The sequence below is a fragment of the Neltuma alba genome, unplaced genomic scaffold, assembly GCF_004799145.2.
Source record: "Neltuma alba isolate B1F8T4 unplaced genomic scaffold, ASM479914v2 tig00011988_pilon, whole genome shotgun sequence".
Lineage (NCBI taxonomy): Eukaryota > Viridiplantae > Streptophyta > Magnoliopsida > Fabales > Fabaceae > Neltuma > Neltuma alba.
Window position 1 is genome coordinate 699,258 of NW_021636561.1, and position 18,257 is coordinate 717,514.

Genomic DNA, 18,257 nt, shown 5'->3' on the forward strand with positions numbered 1-18,257 from the left:
AATCATAATGCTCTGGGATTAACATTATTATATAAATGGAGAAAATCTCCAAAAGGAAACAACAAGAAACATTACAAGTTTATTTCAAGACAGATTTCAGTTTAAGAATCTCCTTTTCTTTTCCTCTCTCTTGTTCCCGAATTATTTTCCTCATTTCACATGTGTATGTACATATATTTACTAACAGATCATCTAAATCTGCAGCAAAACCATACCCGTTCACTATGACAGGCTCAACATTGCAGCTGGAGAAGCTAAGCTATGGTTCTGTTCCTAGGAATGCAGTAAAGAGGTAGGTCAGCAAAAATTTCCTGTGGGAAAATGCAAGAACTTGTTAGCAGCATGGACTTGCACTGGAATAATCTTCACTTTCGTTTCAAAGAGACCTCATCGGGAATCTGATGTAGCTTTTCCGTTAAGTCTGCTCATGGAAGGTAAGAGATCGTGATAAAGCCGCCGGGTTGGCTTGCAACACCAGTGATGGTTCAACCACGTGGTTCTTGACATCCCTCTTCGCAGGAAATGCCTTGAAAAGGCCTCCTCCATTCAGGGAAGTGGCCTTCTCATCCTTCATCCCTAATGCTGACCATATAGAACTCTTTGCAGCTTCATTGGGATCATCAACTCGTAACGTCTTTGGAATCAAGACACTGCTTTCTGAATTGCCACTCTCCATATTAGGATTTTCTTTTGGTGAGTTGACTTGATTGATAATGTTCCCTTCCCTCGAGTGTTTTCCCAGAGACGGTGAATTAGGGCCAGAGCTAGGGGCTGATTGGCCAACAGAAGATGATTGTGCAGATATGGAAGGTATGTTCCATGAAGCTGGTAAAGTACAACCCCAATAAATAGGATTGGGATAGAATGATGCCGGATAGCCTTGAGGACATAATCCGGGAGGAGGGACAGGAGAACTCCACTGCGCTGAGTTCCATTGATAAGGCCACGAGGAACCTGGGAAGCAAGGCAATTGAGGAGGGAAACCATGACTAATGTTATTTACAGGTTCTTGTGAAGCAGTGTTGCTTTTCCTCTCTGAAGAAGTTGAAGCTGTGCCAGAAGCTCCAACGGATTGATCATTCCCATTATCTTCTCTACCATAAGAGACAAAATTATTTTGCTCGGGTAAATGAAACCCATTTAGAACACCATTCTGTGTATTCTCTGCAAGGTTTAACACAGAAACCATGGAATCACAAAGAGGAGAATCTGTTCCAAAGGTCAAGACAGCCGCTCTATTTCCTAAAACAGCATTGTGCAATCCATTGGTAGAGTTTTCTTTGGCAATCTGAAGGGTCTTCGGAACCATTATTTGACGATACTGTGAGGCTGAAGAGTTTTTGTTCTTGCGACGACCTGCGCCTACAGGCACATTTCTCATGGTTCCTCCAGCAGTCCAGTATCTCTGGCAGTTCTTACAGAAATGACGGGGTTGATTGACATTGTAGTTGTTAAAATAACAGAATTTGGTGTCCATGCTATTGCATCTTGGGCATGGAAGTATCTTGTCAGGTTTTTTCGGAGTTTTGTCTTCTGAATTGCTTGTCTCACTCTGTTCTCCATTTTTAGCAGATTTGAGTAAAGAAGTCTCTCTTTCTGCAGAGGGAGTCTTAGGATCCTCAAGGACGCCTGAAGATGCTGAGGGAGATTTTAAATCCTCTGTGCTCTGATAGGAGGCATCATCTTCTTGTACTGAGGTAAGTTCATTCCTTGACAATTCCTAAAATCATAAGCGAATCAAGAATATTAAATATGACTTCAAACGTTAAATGAAAGGCAGGGAATTTACAGCTTCGATACAAGAATAAAATATGAAGCAGCAGCACAAGATTTTGCTGTTGATGAATTTCCAAAACAGAATACTGATATGTTATTTGCATACAATTTCTGAGGGAAAAAAAAATGTGACATAGTAAAAGAGTAAAAAATTAGATACCTGATTTTCTCCAAACCAATTACTTTCCAATTATGGAATTTCAGTTTATAAATGTCTCAGCTTCAATAAAATTGTTAAGTATCTTTATTTAACTTAGTGACCTTGATTCAACATAAGCAATATCAAGGAAACTTAAAGCAATTATAAAGGCTTGTTAAAACCTTACAAGAGGAGCAGGGAATCATTGGAGTTGTATTTTTCTAAACAATCAAGTTGACATTTGTCCTTTGTTAAAGAATAACGATTTTGACACCATATTCTATGATGGAAATAATAGAATACTTTACCTCCTCTTCTTAGAAATAAGAGGATAACAGAATGAACAATCTGCGAGTATAAGCATACAAATCTTATAGGAAAAATAACTAAAAAAAGCGGTAGAATCTGATCACTGAACAAGAATCCAAAACTTATAGAAATTAATGAAAGTTAAGACAAATCATATATAAATAAATATATATATTAACCTTTAAATGCACAAACACTCCAACCCCGACATATAAAGTAATATATAGAGAGAAAAGTATAGGAGTATAAAATAGTTCGTCAATAAAATACAAGCAAAAGTTTTGTTAAAGGACACAAGTCACAACGTTACAGATCATTTGGAAAAGTGTTGTTGTTATTCCAAAACGGAATAAATAATATAGACAAAATGTCACCCGCAAATGAAATCAGCTCCAATTGAAGTCCGCGGCGTAAAAAGCAACATGATAAGAGTTTGATAAAACAAGAAACTCAATAAGCAATCTCCAAACCATTGAAATGGTCGCATATGAGACGCAGCAAGAAATCCGAAATCAAATAAACAAAAGGAAAAAAAAAAAAAAACATGTTTTCTATTTGCAGGTGCATAGAAACCAGTTAAGAATCAAATTCACCACAGGTAAATCAGTAGAGGACTTCTTAAAGGCAGAACCATTATTAAAACTTGAGAAAACACTTTGAGGTACAGATCAAAGATTCAAAACAACTTGGTTTATAGAATTGAATCGACAAAACCAGAGCGAACGCGACCCAGAACACGACTGAACGATGAAACCTGAATGTCAGAAATGGATGAAGGAAGAAACAAACACGAGGGGAAAACTCAATAACTCATTAACCATCCGAAGCAACCTCATATATTTTGGAGATAGAATCGAATAAAAAGAAAGAAAATTTGGAGGAACCCATTAAGAATCAGGAGCATGAGAGACACGGGTGGCAGCTAGATTTGGGAAAGAAGGAAGGATATAAAACCTGAGGGCGGAGAGGGTGGTGGTGTATTGAAGAGCTGACTTCGCCAGGAGAAGAAGAGAAGGAAGGACGAGTTTGACCATCAGAGGAATCATTGAAGGAGAAGACATGGCGGTTGAGTGGGAGAGAAATCGTCCTCCCAAAAAGCTTAATCGCCGGATCTTTAAGCTCCGACATTTGTGTGTTATATTGCTGCTGCTACTCTTCAGGTTCAGGAATATCTCTGATGACCCCTTTCTCTCTCTTTCTCTGAGAAAAATAGGGGGACAAATTAAAAGAAAATAAGCAAGGGAGAGTATTTATAGGAAGAAGAAGAAGGAATGTGATGTGCGGGTTTTGGAGGGAGGATTGGTCGTTTGGGGGGAGGGGAAGTGGATAATGCGAGGGAAAGAGTGTGAAAACGGGGGAGGGGAAAGACACGTCAGCAAAAGCAGAAGGAAGGAGAGCCACAAGTTCTTGTGGCGTATGAGATCTTTGTGTGATGTTGGATTCCCTTCCCCTTGCCATGTTGCTTATAAGGATAGACACATACATAGTGCTCCTATGTACTATATTTTATATATTCATTCCTTTTTCTTACCCTTTTATCTTTTGTCTTTCTCTTTCTCTCTCTACATTTGTCATTTCTCTTTATTACATCCTTTTCTTTTCTTGCCTCCCGTCTTTGACCTTCCATCCCTGCTTTTCCATTTACATGTGGCTATTTTCTCCTTCCATTTTATATTTTATATAAGGTGAATCCCATAAAAATAGTTGTTAAATTTTAAAATTCTAAATTAGAAATTATTATAAAAACATGTTATTATTTATTTTTTTGAATATAATTATTTTCTTTACTAATATAGTAATTAATACCAATTTATAATTCTAAAATTCAACATTTTTTTAGAATTTTTCCTCTTATATAATTATGCAATATCTAATACTCTCTCTTCTTCCTAACATATAGCTAGTGAGATAGTTGAATTTAGTAATGAATATTATTTTACTTAATATAAGCCAATTGAATATTAAATTTAGTTCTAAATATAAGACTCTAATTTATTTGATTTTTAAAATTTATAATATTTTTTCTAAAATATCTCTATTAATTGTAAAAGATTTTCATCAAGGAATAGCACCAACACAGATGATTGAAGGTAGTTAAAGAAAGTCAATATATATTTATTATAACTAACTAATTTAACTAATTTTTTTAATTTTTTGAAATTAGTTATCCAGTTTTTTTTATTAAGAATTGAATGTAGTATAAGATTTTAACTAATTTTTTTCTCAAACTAATTTATCTAACTTGTTAACTAATACATAATCTAATGTTCTATAATAGTATTTTAAGGAGATTATGTCACATTTATTATAATTAAGTAATACATTTAATTTGGCCAAAAAACTACTCCCGCCGTTCCGTTTTATAACATACAATTAACTAAATCACATTATTCAAAAAATTAGTTAAAATTAGTTAGATGTAATAAATATGTAAAGGGTGTAACATTTTTGCCAACAATACCCTCATTTATGTGGAAGAGAGATAATGTGTGGGAGAAAGAATGAATAGGAATCAAATACAATTATATGAGTAATATGAGTAATTAAACAGAGATAAAATAGGACATCAACACACAAAATTTGAGACAATCTATAAGTGTCTCTTATAATAAAAAACATGATATACTTTACAATTATATTTTATAATAAGAAACAGAGGGAGCAGTGTATTTAATTTTTTTAATCTATTCAAATTAATTAATTAGTTCTTATATTAAAAATATGAGAAAATATTATTATAACAAATTCAGGCATGTTGGCTTCAATTAACAGCACTTAAGAAAAATTAGCTATCTTCTAGACTTAAACACTAGTTTTATCTTATCAATTTCATTAGAAAGACAACATTATTCGAGTTCTTAATATAATATTTACTTAATTAATTTAAATGTATTAAAAAATCAGTTATTTATAAAAAAATGTATTGGTTTTGTCAAAATATCCTTTTAAACCATTTGTAGTAAAACTATCCCTTGATACAAATTCTCTTAACATGTGTAGTCAATAAAAATATATAATTTGAAAAAGAATGATAATTATGAAAAATAAAATAGATTGAAATCTTATATTTAAAACCAAATTCAATCCCTAAATTAACTTATTATCATATCAGTAACCGGGTAGTATATAATTTTTTTCATTTAAATTCATTTTAATGGAGATGATCCACATATATATGTGTGTATGCATATGTGTATGTATAAGCGTGCGCACATACCCGTTGAAATTTCATTAGCTAATGGGAAAAATCTCATTTTATGACTAATAGTTTTATGGTTAATTAATTTTGGCCAAAAAAAATGGAAGTAATTAATTAAATGTTGGTCACTCCTTTTAAAGCATGTTTTGTGAGCAAAAATGACAACTTAATTATTGTTGCTTACGCTCCATGAAAGTATCCATATGAATATACTCCTCCGGTCTTAATTATAAGACCCAATTGATTTATTTGAGGAGATTAAGGAAGTAAGTTAAGTTGGTTATTTATAATAAATAAGTGTTGTCATTCCTAAAATATCCTTGCTAATTAAGTATATTGGCTAAAACTATCATTATTAGAAGGATTATCTTAAAAAAAATGCATAAATATAAGAGACAAAATGGATTGGGTCTTATAATTAGGACCAAATAAAAAGTCAAATTGGGTCTTATAATAAGGACCGGAGGAGTACGATAGATATTTGCTATACCTATGTTTCGCAGCAGATACTGCAAACTACATAAACTTTCTCTTTAAGAATTTTGGCAACCATCAACGACCTAATAATCGTTTTAATTAATTTATATCTTTTTATCTAATCACAATTACAAGTTTATTTTCATACAATATGTATCGATCACGTTACGTAAGTTAACACAAACCATACAAAACATAGATATAAATGCAGAAATGGATCTCACTTATTTTTTGTTAGGATTATTAATTTTTTGTCGTAAAGTTAGGGCTAGCTAATGTATTATATATCATTTCAAGTTTTATATAAGTGTAAAGACATTTTTAACACAAATTAAGAAAAGCTGTTATATTACTTTGTTTGTTCATAAACATTTAATGATACTCTTATAATTATAAATAAAAGAAGACTTCATAATATCCTCCTAAGTTCTGAGAAAATTTAAACTTTTATTTTTAAGAGAAACGCTTCATGAGGAGGGAGGAAAAATACCTCACAGGAGAACACAACAAAATACGCCGAATTTATTGATTTAAGTTCAAATCAATGTCGTTATCCGCTAAAGAACATTAAGTCTCAAAGCTAGGTTGAATATTATGAAACTTTTGAGATTTCTTAATCCAATTAATGGAAAACTACTTTAATAAAGTCCCAAAAAATGTCATTCTCATTCACACTATATCATAGAGTATGCGGATAAGATTGTTCAGCACTCTAAATTAATATATATATATATATATATATATATAAAATCAAACTCCCTCCTAACAATTTCTCTTTGTTGGTGGGCCCTCGCACCAATTTTTTTTTTTTTTTTTTATGTTACTCCCTCTTATCGTTTCTATAATATTTGAAAATTTGAATTGATTTGGTCATTTTTATGAGATCATACTTATTAGAGTCTCAATATTAAATGATTTTACCAATTTTACTCCAATTTAATTTTCTATTCTTTCTTGTCCATTTTTACTCATACTTCAATTTTATTTTGATTTTTTGTCTCATTGTTAGTACTCATTTATCTCTTATTTACTCCCTTATTAAATAATGACATATTCAGAAAAATAAGGTTCAATTTTAATATATTTATAAAAAAAAATTGTTTCCTTAAACTGCATAAGTTAGTTAAGATGATGTTATAAAAAGGGCGAGAGGCAATAATTGCCGCGTAATTTAAATAAATAAACATAAGAATGATTGTTTAAGTGTATAAAGTGGGCCTATGACACGTGGAAGGTAGTAGGACCAACAAAATATAGATTGCACAGCTCAGCAAGCATCTGCACGTGCCTCCTGCCACATCAACATGGGGGCTCCACGTGCTAAAAAGCGAAGTGAAAAGGTCATCAAAGCGAAGCCAGTCCATCGACGCCGTTGAAAATGAGCCAATGATACGGTGACACGTGCCAACCCGTGGGGAGCATCTCGGTGATTCTGAGAAGTTAGAGGGGTATTTTAGGAGGGGGAAGAATCTTGGGGTAGTGGTTGAGGTTTGCCGAAGAAGCGAGTGACATCCTCCAGTGGGCGACACGTGTCGACATCACTTGGTGGGGGTATTAATTTTAAAATACGGGGACCATATCTTTTTCTCTTATCCAATTAGGTCGCTTCTGATTTTTTTTTTAAGCAAAAATATGGCACTAACTTGTTATTTTAATCAAACCTCATTTCTTATCCTATTTTCATTAGCAGAGCCACTTGAAATTGACAACTTCTTTTTTTTTTAAATGAAATAAAATAAAATAACTACTAAAGGGGACACAATTCCATCTTCGTCTCATTGTTCTGCCTTTTTTCGCTTTTTCTTTTGAAAAAGACGAAGCTAAATTTTCTTTCAAATAAAGAAAGTCGTATTTTATTATCACAAATTGTCACGCGTCATTTTTTTCAAAGAACATTTAATCATGTTCCTATAATATTTTATTTTAAAATTTCTGTGAATATTTTTAATATCAATGTTTATTATTTATTGCCATGTTGTTTTTCTAGTGAGCATTGGAGGTTTTCTAGAAAACATTCTTTTCTTAGCAATAAGATGCTATCCTTCAACGGATAATTAGGGACTAATCCTCCTAACATGGAGAAATCAAGCATAAGTATATTAAGGGTTCAAATGCCTTGATGATATATATGTACGTGTGTGTATATAATTACGCATAACGTTTTGTACATTTTGAGCAAAGCTGGAAAACCACACTCTTTTGAAAGCTTAACGGAATTATTTACATAAATATAAGGTTTCATTCATTCTTGTTTGCTATAAAAATTAGCCTAATCCAAAATTTAAATATATTCTGCATAATTAAACTATATATTTTTTTATGAGAAATTGCGATAGGATAACAATCTCAATATTTCGATGGCAAAAAAAATCTTAATATTTCACTCTTTCTACTATATTGTCACACATCACACACACACACACACACACACACATTATCCAAGTATGTCAGTTTATTTAAAGCAACAACAGAATGTACGAGTTTGTTAGTTAGGTATTTTGACATCATATCCTTTTTTGGACCAAAAAAAATAAGTTACACATCGTTTTTTTAAGGGTTGCTTAAAATTGACAAACACATGTAAACGCCTTTTATATATTTGCCAACACACCTTGTTTATTTCCCCCCCTCATGCTCTGCCTCTTTATCTTTCTATTTCATTCTTGCCAAACACATTCTAATTAATGGCTTACATTAACCTTACGTTAAATTCAAGACAACAAAATAAATTTTGGAACACGTCTCAATAATATCAATGATTTATCTCATGGACGCACGGTATCATTATATTGTGGTGTTGGGGAAAATATTTTTCCCAAAAAAAAAAAAAACATTTCAGTTTATATAGAGGTTTTTAACATTGAAAGACCCCAATCTTTTTTGTTGAAAATTAAAAAAAAAAAAGTTTATCCGTGTAAAAGACATTTTTGCCATTGAACCATTTCGCAAAGAGCGCTAGACGATAAAATTGACATCCTAAATTACTTATTAGAGAAATGTTACTTCCTTAGGTATTAAAATTATTACAATGTTACCCTTTGATTAACGGATATAAAGTCGATTGTTAAGTTCATATTGATTCCAAAGAGCATTTTTGTCCATAAAGTATTTTATAAAAAAGTAATTAATAATCTAAAATTTAATAATATGGAACAATTGGCATCCGGGTACTTTTTTCATCCAAACATACGGTATTGTATTTAAAGTGTCACATTTTTAAAGGCTGAAAGCCCTTTTTGAAAAATTTAGAATAAATTATTTTTTAATTCTTAACTAATTAAAATATTGATTGAGTGAAACAAAAAAAATAATGACCTTTGATGTGTGACTGTAATTATCGATTGTCATTTTAATAATCTTACTGACGTTTCTCTAATGTCAGGCGTTGAACCAGCCTGGAAAAACACAAGTAATAGTAAAGTAAATAATTTATTTTTAAAATATTTTAAAGTTACGTATAATTTCTTACATATTTTTATAACATCCATTTAATCTCCAAAGACTTTAGACTAATAAAGCAAATGATATAAGGACATTGTTGTAAAGTGATACTTTTAGCCTTCGAATTTTCTCTTTATTATCAATCCAATCCTTGAACTTCAACTTATTAATGCAATCCCTATAAGTTATTAAATAACCGAAATTATAAGGATGAAGTTGTTTTGAGTTAAAAAAAAACTATAAAAAAACTGAGTGAAGAAACTATAAGAATTGAGTTATATATATTCTGAGCGAAGAAATTGTAAGGATTGAATTGAGATAAAACTCAAAATTTAGAAACTGAGGCAAAATTCAATAACCAAAATTAATTTCGTGGCTTCACTCTTGAAATAAGAAAATAAAAATATATCTCCTCTGGTCCTTAATATAAAACTTAGTTAACTAATTTTAGTAGATTAAGAATGTTAGTTAAATTAGTTAATATAATATGTTCTTTTTAAAACACCCAAATCATTTTTCTTAATTTCTTCTTTCCCTCTCTTATTTAATTACTATTGGACGAATATCAATATGGTTAATTTGAAAAAAAATTAATAAATATGTGAAATAGATCATACATATATGATTAATATTAATTTCCAAATTAGGTTTTATATTAAGGATTCGAAGGAGTGTGTATATGTATATAAACTACTAGATATGTGTGTGTGTGTGTGTGTGAGCGAGAGAGAGAGATGCAGTTACTTTCAACACGCATGCGTATAAAGAGGAAGAGAGGAGACAATGAGGCATATGTATGCATATATATATATATATAAGCTGCTGGCTATAAGGAACTTCAAGTGCTCATTGTCACACTCTTCAATTATTTTCAACCCACCCACAAAACCACAACTCTTGACCCTACCACATAGATAAAACTATATAGGATCATATCATATATATATAGACTGACACAATCTTGTTACGTATTAATTGAGCAGTACAAGTACATCTTATTTATATATGCGCGCGCGCGTGTGTAGTTCTTGGTGGTGGGGCTTGAAAGTTCAATTTGTGTGCGTAAGTTTGAAAATTGAATTAGTATGATGAATGAAATAAAGGAAGGGAGGCAGGAGGAACAGGATTCCTGGGATTTAAGATTATGGTGGGTATGAGGTTCTGTGTGTTTGCCACTTTACCTCTCGCATGCTCAAGAACTTGTACCTCTCGTGGATTTTGGTGTCTTACCTTCTTGCTCTCCCTAGTCCTTTAATCAGTCATCAGTTACATCTCCAACTTGCACACCTAAGAACGAATCACGCATCCATAACAGTGCTGATGAAAGAAAAAAAGGAGCATTTCATCTGATTTTAAATGTAGGAGTTAATAGAATCATACATTCATGACAAGTGCTGATGAAAGAAAAAGCCAAGCTAAGGTATTTCATCTGATTCTAAATGTAGGAGTTAATAGAATAATTTATTTTGATTCTAAATTTAAGACTTTATAATTTATTTAGTCTTCCAAATTTATGATTTCAAGAGAGTTTTTTCTCCCAAATTAAGGAACAGTTTCCGATGAAAATGAGTAAAAAAGATTCTTTAAAGAAACCAATACATATACAAAATAACTAATTTAACTAATATTCTTAATCTCTGAAAGTTAATTATGTAGCTGTTATACTTGAAAGGAGTACTATTAAGTTGATTGTGTAGAAGGGACTTGATACTTTAAATTGTAAGCTGAGAGATTTGACTGATAACTTTGGATTGACAGTATTGGATTTTTTATGGTTATATCAACCGAACTCGTCCATCAAGATTATGGTATTTTTGATCTTGTTCTAAAATGTTACGTGGTCCTAGCTACATTTAAATAACCCGTTTTCTATGCGCTTGCAGAAAAAACCCTAGATACCATCTTCTTCTAGGGTTTTACATTATTGATCGATGGGCTTCATTTGCAGAAAGAAACCTAGAATTTTTCTTACTGGTGGAGGGTAAAAGCTTACTGCTACAACTAGCGTACGTCGTCCAACCAGATGTTTAGTATTAGTATTATTAGCAATCACTTTGGTTTGACTCTTAACAGAAAACTTTGATGCGTAAAAAGTTAAAACTGTGTATTGACTTGAAACTTGGGAAATTATTAATAATGGCCTCACTATATATGTCCGCCATTAAAGTGAAAATTCTGAATCTGTGACACACCAATATAATTAAATCTCCAAAAAAAAAATAAAGAGAGACAAGAACTGACGATGAGGCCTAGAACTAAAATCCCAAGTGTGATTGGCCACTTCAAAAAGAATCCCACCACTTAGAAGAGCAAGCTGGCCAAACTTTTCTAAAGCAGCAATCATGTAGAGCTTTTAAGATAGGGCATGGTTAATCCCCAGTAGAATTACACTTTAATAATATGCTTTTTTTCTCTTCCTCTTTTAATTTGACTTTGTTTAACGTCATAATTAATTAGTTAATTAATTAGTAAACGTGTAAGTGCATGAACTGATCCATGTATTATGTTTCTGATTATAATATAATAATACTATGAAGTAGGAAAAGTTAATAGCTTGCAAATTGCGATTAGAAAAAATTTTGAAGTGACAAATAAAAATGAAGTCTTTCATCAGTTTGGCATTTTTTATTTTTAATTGCATCATTATCTCCTTATCTCTTTTGTAATGCCTTCCCATTATGAAGTGAGCTTCACTAGTGGAGTGGTTTCACACTTTCAATAATAATATTCCCTTCTCCTGCGTAATCAAGATGATAATAAACTAATAAGGATATTTTATCTACCAGCATTTATTATTTTATTCATCACTCTGTGTGTGTGTGAATACATCACAAGCATGCACAAAAAAAAAAATTAGGTAGGAGATATATATCTCTATCAAAGGCTTAAAATGTCAGAGAATTAAGACATTTAGAGTAAGGAGTGTTTGGTAAAAAGGGTGTCAATAAAGGTTAAACTTTCAAATCATTAATTTAAAATATTAACTTGTAATGTCTTCAGTTTTTCATTCCAAAAAAAATAACTTTACTTGTAAAATTATATTATTATTCAAAAATAGGAATGCTTTTCTCATATTTCGTGCAGCCATGTTTTACTTAATTTTTCTTGACATACTTTAGTAGACTCTGCATACTTTCGCATATGGCATGGGAAAAAATCCTAATTACATTTAATAAGATCTTTATAATTTTAATTGTGTGTGGTAATATTTTAATTGTATATGATGTAAACGAACCAGCCAGTCATGTGGCGGAAAAAAGAAAAGAGAAAGAAACAGGCAGTAATATTTGGAAGATATCACTACGTGCGTGTGAGGTGTTGCTCACAGCTTTTCCATCCCATCCGCGCCATGTTGCAATATTCTGAGTATAAGAATGATTTTTTACTTTTTTTTTAAATGGTCCCTATCTATCAATAGAAAATGAATGCTAGCTTCTTCTTCTAATACTACATTCGCTTTTAATATAAGAGTTAGTTAACTAATTTGAGTAGATTAAGAAAATTTGTTAAGTTAGTTATTTGTAATAAATATGCGTTTTCTTTTTAAAAATACCCTTACTAATCAAATGTATAAGCTAAAACTACTATAACCATAAAAATTACCTTAGAAAAAAATAGATAAATATGAGAGACAAAGTGAATTGGGGTCTTATATTTAGGACTAAATTGAAAGCCAAACTAACTCTTATATTAAGGATCAGAGATAGTACTACATACATCCGGTCTTTAAACTAGCATTGGTCTTTAATATAAGACCTAATTGACTAATTTGAAGAGATTAAGGAAGTTAGTTAAGTTAGTCATTTATAGTAAATAGATGTTGTTTTTCCTAAAATACTCTTATTAATCATGTGTGCTTGAATTACAAATTGTTAGTAATTTCTTAACATATGCAACGACTATAAAGATTACTTAAGGGCAAAATGAATAAATATTGAAGACAAAGTGGATTGAGGTTTTATATTTAAGATCAATTTGAATATCAAACAAACTCTTATATTAAGAACTAGAAATACTATAGAATATTCGTCTGGTTCTTATAATTCTGGAATTATGCATTTTGTCTTTCCAAATTTATAATTTTTTCAAACTCTCCCATTAATCATACATATTAAAAGGATTTTTTCAATTAAGGGAGTAGTCTCAAATATGAACAATTGAAATGGGTATTCTTTAATAAAATCAACACATATTTATATAAAGAAGTAATTTAATTGATTTTCTCATTTTTTACAAATTAGTTATTTAAAATTCCTACGTATCAGAGGGAGTATTTAAGTTGGAGCGGCATCTCAAACTCAAAATTGGGCCAGGCCAGCGCAATCTGTGGAGTTTGATAATGGGCCACAGCCCATTATTAAATGTGCATCACATTCCTTAATTGATAAGATAGCTTGAATTGATTCTTGACAAGCAGAATCCAAATTTCTAAAACTAAAGCGTCTTACTTTTTCAAACGTCTGGACACGTATCATAAAGATACTTAATTCATACTCCCAAATAGAAAGCACAGAAGAGTTTGATTTTATCTACTTTTGTCGCAAACTTCTTCAATCATTGGCCCAAAGAATCTCAAATTCCATAGAACAGACTGTTAAAAATTTTGAGAAATTACAATATCCACACACATCAAATACGTTTTCATGGCTGCTTGGGAATCTTCACAATTATTTTTTTAAAAATGCTTTCATGTAAGGTAACGGAAAACTCTTCTTATGTATTTATCTTGAATTTTGTAAAATCACTTCTAAAAAACTATTCCAAGTACTCCTTTTAAGCTACAAGGCCATTTGACTTAACTAACATTAAGCACCTTTTGAGCATATATTTACAAGGTGTGTGAGTTTCTCCTATTGAGTGGAGGATGACAAAAAAAGTGCCATTTTCAGCTCTTAAAAACAGAGGGAGAAAAAATGACCCAATTAAATCCATGGTAATTATATAAAAATATAGATATTTGTTTTTAGCCAATTATTTGATAGTGGATTGGCACTTGCATGAATCAGTCTTGTGCGGTCACTTGGGTCAAGTCATTACAGAACTTGAGATATCATATATCTTTACCATGTTGAGATTAAATATGATCACTTTTCATCAATCAGACTTAATTAATACTCCTATTCTTATAAGTTGGTGACATATTGCCCACGTCACTGTGTGTAAGCAACCATGTTTGACAAAGTAATTTGATCGACCTTTAATCTCAATCAATTTCATAGCTGTGGTGTTGGATGTCGACAAGTTCTTTTTGTGATTCCTTAGGCCACATCCTTCTTCTCCTCTCTTTGCGTCTTTTCCCTGCTTTTGGATTTTTGAGATCTCCATCAAAAGAATCATAATTGATGACAACCCAACTTTGCTTAAGTGACTTTTGATTCATATAACCTCTCTCTACTCTTTCTGTATCTCTCTTTCTCTCTCCAACAATAATAATATTCCTTGCTTCACACATGAAACAAAGCATGCCATTCTTCAGTACATTATCAGCATATGCTTTTCCGTGGAACAACCTCTTCTTTCTGTTACTCACGGACCCCCCCTAGTCCAACCATATAAAAAGCACACACAAACACACATGTTGTCGTATTTGTATCATATCTTTCTCCAGTTCTGATCAGTAGCGGGAAATTATGCAGCAGTGCACTTATTTTTAGCAGATAAGTTTGGGAAATTCATGATGGGGTTGTGGAGGTGACTGGTGAGAGATGGCCAATGATCAAGTTTTGATTCTAGTGATCAAACTCTGGGAGAACCAAAACCCAAGAAATCTCAAAGTGTGATTTAACCGAATTAGATGTAAGATTTGTTGTTGGCCATTATTAGCCACCCTTTTCCTTTTCTTCTCTGCTTTTTTTTTTTCCTTTTAAAAATTTCTAGGGGTGAAAATTTTCTTTTCTCTTCTGCTAGAATACACATCACAGCATCAAAGCCAAAAACATTTCCTTTGGAATAATTCCTTTATGAGAAACCTTTGTTTTGCATTAGCCCTTTCAAATGCTTTCATTTTACACACACACACACACAGCAGATAAAAGAGAGCTCACAACAAATTTACAGTTGTCATAAAAAAAATCTTTCCTTTATACAGTAACATCTTTTGAATCATACGTGACATACATACTTGGTACATGATCAGTGTTTGATAAGGTTAGGGTGAGAATCTTGATGTTTGGATTGTCTTAGAAGTCATGATGTGTTTGTTTGGTCAGTGTTAAATGTGTTAAACAAACAAGAACGCATAATTATTGCTATTTTGATAAGAGGCTTTGTATTTTATAAGACATGGCTGATCGGTTCCTTTTTTTTTCTTTTTTTAAATGGCATACTTTGATTACTTTCTTCCAAGAAAAATATGGAAGGCTCTGGGTCCAAAAATCCCATCCTAGATTCTTTGATTCCTTCGTCTCTACGTGGAACAAGAAGAATCTGCCAATCGCATCACACAAATAAAACCTTCTGTTAAAGAAAAAATCAAAGTGAAAGAGAGAAAATTAAAAATTCCACAGGAGCATGGCCATCAAGTTACAATTTTTTTCTTCTTTTCTTTCCTAGAAAGCTTCTCATAGAATTAAGAAAGTTGCCTCGGGTATTCATTGTGGTGGGCCTACCGGTTTCAGAAGGGAATCAAAGAGAAAACAGCAAGATAAAAACAAACTACATACTTTACCTTTTTCATTTTTCTCTTCTTTTAAGACTCGAAATTGAATTGTGCTATCTTTCTTTGTTTTTGTTGCGTCAGAGAGATTCTAATTCTATCCCACTTCTTTCAAGTCAAAGAAGAAAGAGTAGGGGAGGGAGAAAAATTTTAAAAAAGAGAAAGTTTTATAATGAAATGGGATAAGAGAGACGAAAGAATAGCCATAATAGATAATGGCATATATTCCCTCAACAAAACCCCACTTATGTTTCCTGATATGGGGGGCACACACACAGAGAGAGAGAGAGAGAGTAGAACATTCCAACATCTCTAGTCTATAAAAAGAAGTATGGCCTCCATAAACTGACTCATACGTAAAAGGATCAGAAACTAAAAGCAAATGGATCTGCAAAACTCGCAAAATCGAAGTATGCATTTGGTTCTGTCCACTGATGCAAAGCCTAGGCTGAAATGGACTCCTGAGCTTCACCAACGATTTCTTGACGCTATTAATCATCTTGGAGGGGCAAATAGTGAGTATAGTCTATACATATATATGTTCAAGCTTGTTTTTGTTTACTTTTATTTTTTCTTTTGACACTAAACTTTAGAGTTCAATACTATATGTGAGCAGAGGCAACACCCAAGAGTCTTTTGAGAGTGATGGGCATTCCAGGGCTTACTTTGTACCACCTGAAGAGCCACTTACAGGCATTTCCCTTTTTTGTGCAATGATTGTATTGTATCATTATTTGCTCTTTTTGATGGATCTGCAAATCAAGAGCTAAATCTTTATCTGCTTTCTGTTTCTGGTTACAGAAATTCAGGCTTGGAAAAAACCAGCAACTAGATATCTGCTCTGACAATAAACACGAAGGTTATCTATTGCAATACTTCTAGTTTAAAAGTAACAACAGCATGATTGATGATTCTCTCAAATGGTATAGAGTGCCTATTCTCAAATGCTCTATTTGTTGCAGACCACCGAGAAATCCAGAGCAGTGTCAGTCATTGCAAAAGAGAAATCTGCGTTGGGACCCATAATCAGATGACTGAGTAATAACCAGAAACTGATCATATTTGACTGTTGTTTCTTATCTTTTTAATGACTTGGAGGAAACTGATATTGCCTAGAACATTCATTGATCAAATTCTGTGTTCATCAAAAGCTTGCAGATAGCACAGGCTCTTCAAATGCAAATGGAAGTACAGGGGAAACTTTATGAACAACTTGAGGTAGCAGCACATATGATCGGAACTTGTATTTATTTGTACTCTTGCTGAAGCAGAAGTACATGTCAATAATCAAAGATTGAAACTTTCAGGTGCAGAGGCATTTGCAGCTTCGAATTGAAGCCCAAGGGAAGTATTTACAATCGGTGCTCAAGAAAGCGCAGGAAACACTTGTTGCTTATAGTTCTTCTTCCACTTCTAATACACAACTTGCAAAAGCTGAGCTTTCTCGACTAGTGTCCGTGATCAACAATGCTTGTCCAAGTTCTCCGATCTCAGAACTGACAGAAACAAGAGGGCTGAGTTCTAAAGATGGGAAGAGGAAGCAAAGCAGAGGGATTATGTGTTCACTGGAAAGTTCTCTGACATCTTCTGAGAGCTCCAGAATAAAGGAAGACAAGAAGCGGCCTAAGGATGAAACAAGAGACCTTCAAAAATCCAATAGTACTTCTTCAGTTGAACTCCCATTAATCGCCATTCGTTCAGCGGATGAAGCATTAAATGGGGATGCAAGTGATGAATCTAGTGGGAGAAAGAGAAGTGGAGGAGCCAATTATGATGGGGAAACGTGTGCTAACAAGGAGAGAAAAATTGGATTGTCAGAACTGCTTGACTTGAACAGGCAATACCAGAGTGATATTGATTCAAATTCTAAGGTTATTGATTTGAATCAATGTTAAATGATTCAGTTATGGCTCTCAGGAATCATGAAACCAGATGAGTTCCTGTTATTGTATAACACATGCTCCAGAAAAACCTCCCCGAAGAGATATTATGTTTATAAGATATGTATTTTATATAATGAAAGAAAGAAATTTAATCTTGTATACCGCCATGATAGGCATAGTACACATACTGGCTATTTTCCTGTATGCTAATACGCCAAGTACTAACGGCTGGGTAGATACTTGATAAAATCATGAAGGTTTTAGCTGAGGGTGGCTTAGTTCACATAATTTACATATGCCTATAATAAAACTTCAGCAGAAGACAACATCAAGAAAAAATCATTGGTAAAATCATGGCACTCAAAACATATGGTGCCG

The 18,257-nt window shown here is 32.6% G+C and overlaps 2 protein-coding genes across 3 annotated transcripts; one reads left to right on the forward strand and one right to left on the reverse strand.

Moving 5' to 3' along the window:
- Positions 1 to 63: 63 nt before the first annotated feature.
- LOC114720544 (cyclic dof factor 1) lies at positions 64 to 16,673 on the reverse strand. 2 transcript variants are annotated; one of them, XM_028906193.1, is made up of 3 exons: positions 16,669 to 16,673; positions 3,179 to 3,370; positions 64 to 1,720 (listed from the first exon to the last, which is right to left on the reverse strand). In XM_028906193.1, exons 2-3 carry the CDS (start codon positions 3,350 to 3,352, stop codon positions 416 to 418), a joined length of 1,479 nt encoding a protein of 492 aa, XP_028762026.1. In that variant the 5' UTR covers positions 3,353 to 3,370; positions 16,669 to 16,673; the 3' UTR covers positions 64 to 415. The 2 variants fall into 2 exon arrangements, with proteins under 2 accessions (XP_028762026.1, XP_028762027.1); XM_028906194.1 differs by lacking the exons at positions 3,179 to 3,370; positions 16,669 to 16,673 and adding an exon at positions 2,224 to 3,139 and having other exon boundaries at positions 64 to 1,709.
- LOC114720546 (myb family transcription factor PHL8-like) lies at positions 15,825 to 18,046 on the forward strand. Its single transcript, XM_028906195.1, has 6 exons — positions 15,825 to 16,511; positions 16,613 to 16,689; positions 16,798 to 16,855; positions 16,959 to 17,034; positions 17,148 to 17,214; positions 17,304 to 18,046. The coding sequence occupies exons 1-6, from the start codon at positions 16,379 to 16,381 to the stop codon at positions 17,889 to 17,891; spliced, it is 999 nt and encodes a 332-aa protein (XP_028762028.1). The 5' UTR covers positions 15,825 to 16,378; the 3' UTR covers positions 17,892 to 18,046.
- The last annotated feature ends 211 nt before the right edge of the window (positions 18,047 to 18,257 follow it).

What these genes read in the sequence shown, in the direction of transcription:
- LOC114720544 (XM_028906193.1), bottom strand. Translation starts at nt 3,352, where the DNA reads ATGTCGGAGCTTAAAGATCCGGCGATTAAGCTTTTTGGGAGGACGATT. An exon ending in ACCACCCTCTCCGCCCTCAG is followed by an intron (nt 1,721 to 3,178) that starts GTTTTATATCCT and finishes TTATGATTTTAG; the next exon opens with GAATTGTCAAGGAATGAACT.
- LOC114720546 (XM_028906195.1), top strand. Translation starts at nt 16,379, where the DNA reads ATGGATCTGCAAAACTCGCAAAATCGAAGTATGCATTTGGTTCTGTCC. An exon ending in CTCTGACAATAAACACGAAG is followed by an intron (nt 16,856 to 16,958) that starts GTTATCTATTGC and finishes TATTTGTTGCAG; the next exon opens with ACCACCGAGAAATCCAGAGC. An exon ending in ACCCATAATCAGATGACTGA is followed by an intron (nt 17,035 to 17,147) that starts GTAATAACCAGA and finishes GTTCATCAAAAG; the next exon opens with CTTGCAGATAGCACAGGCTC.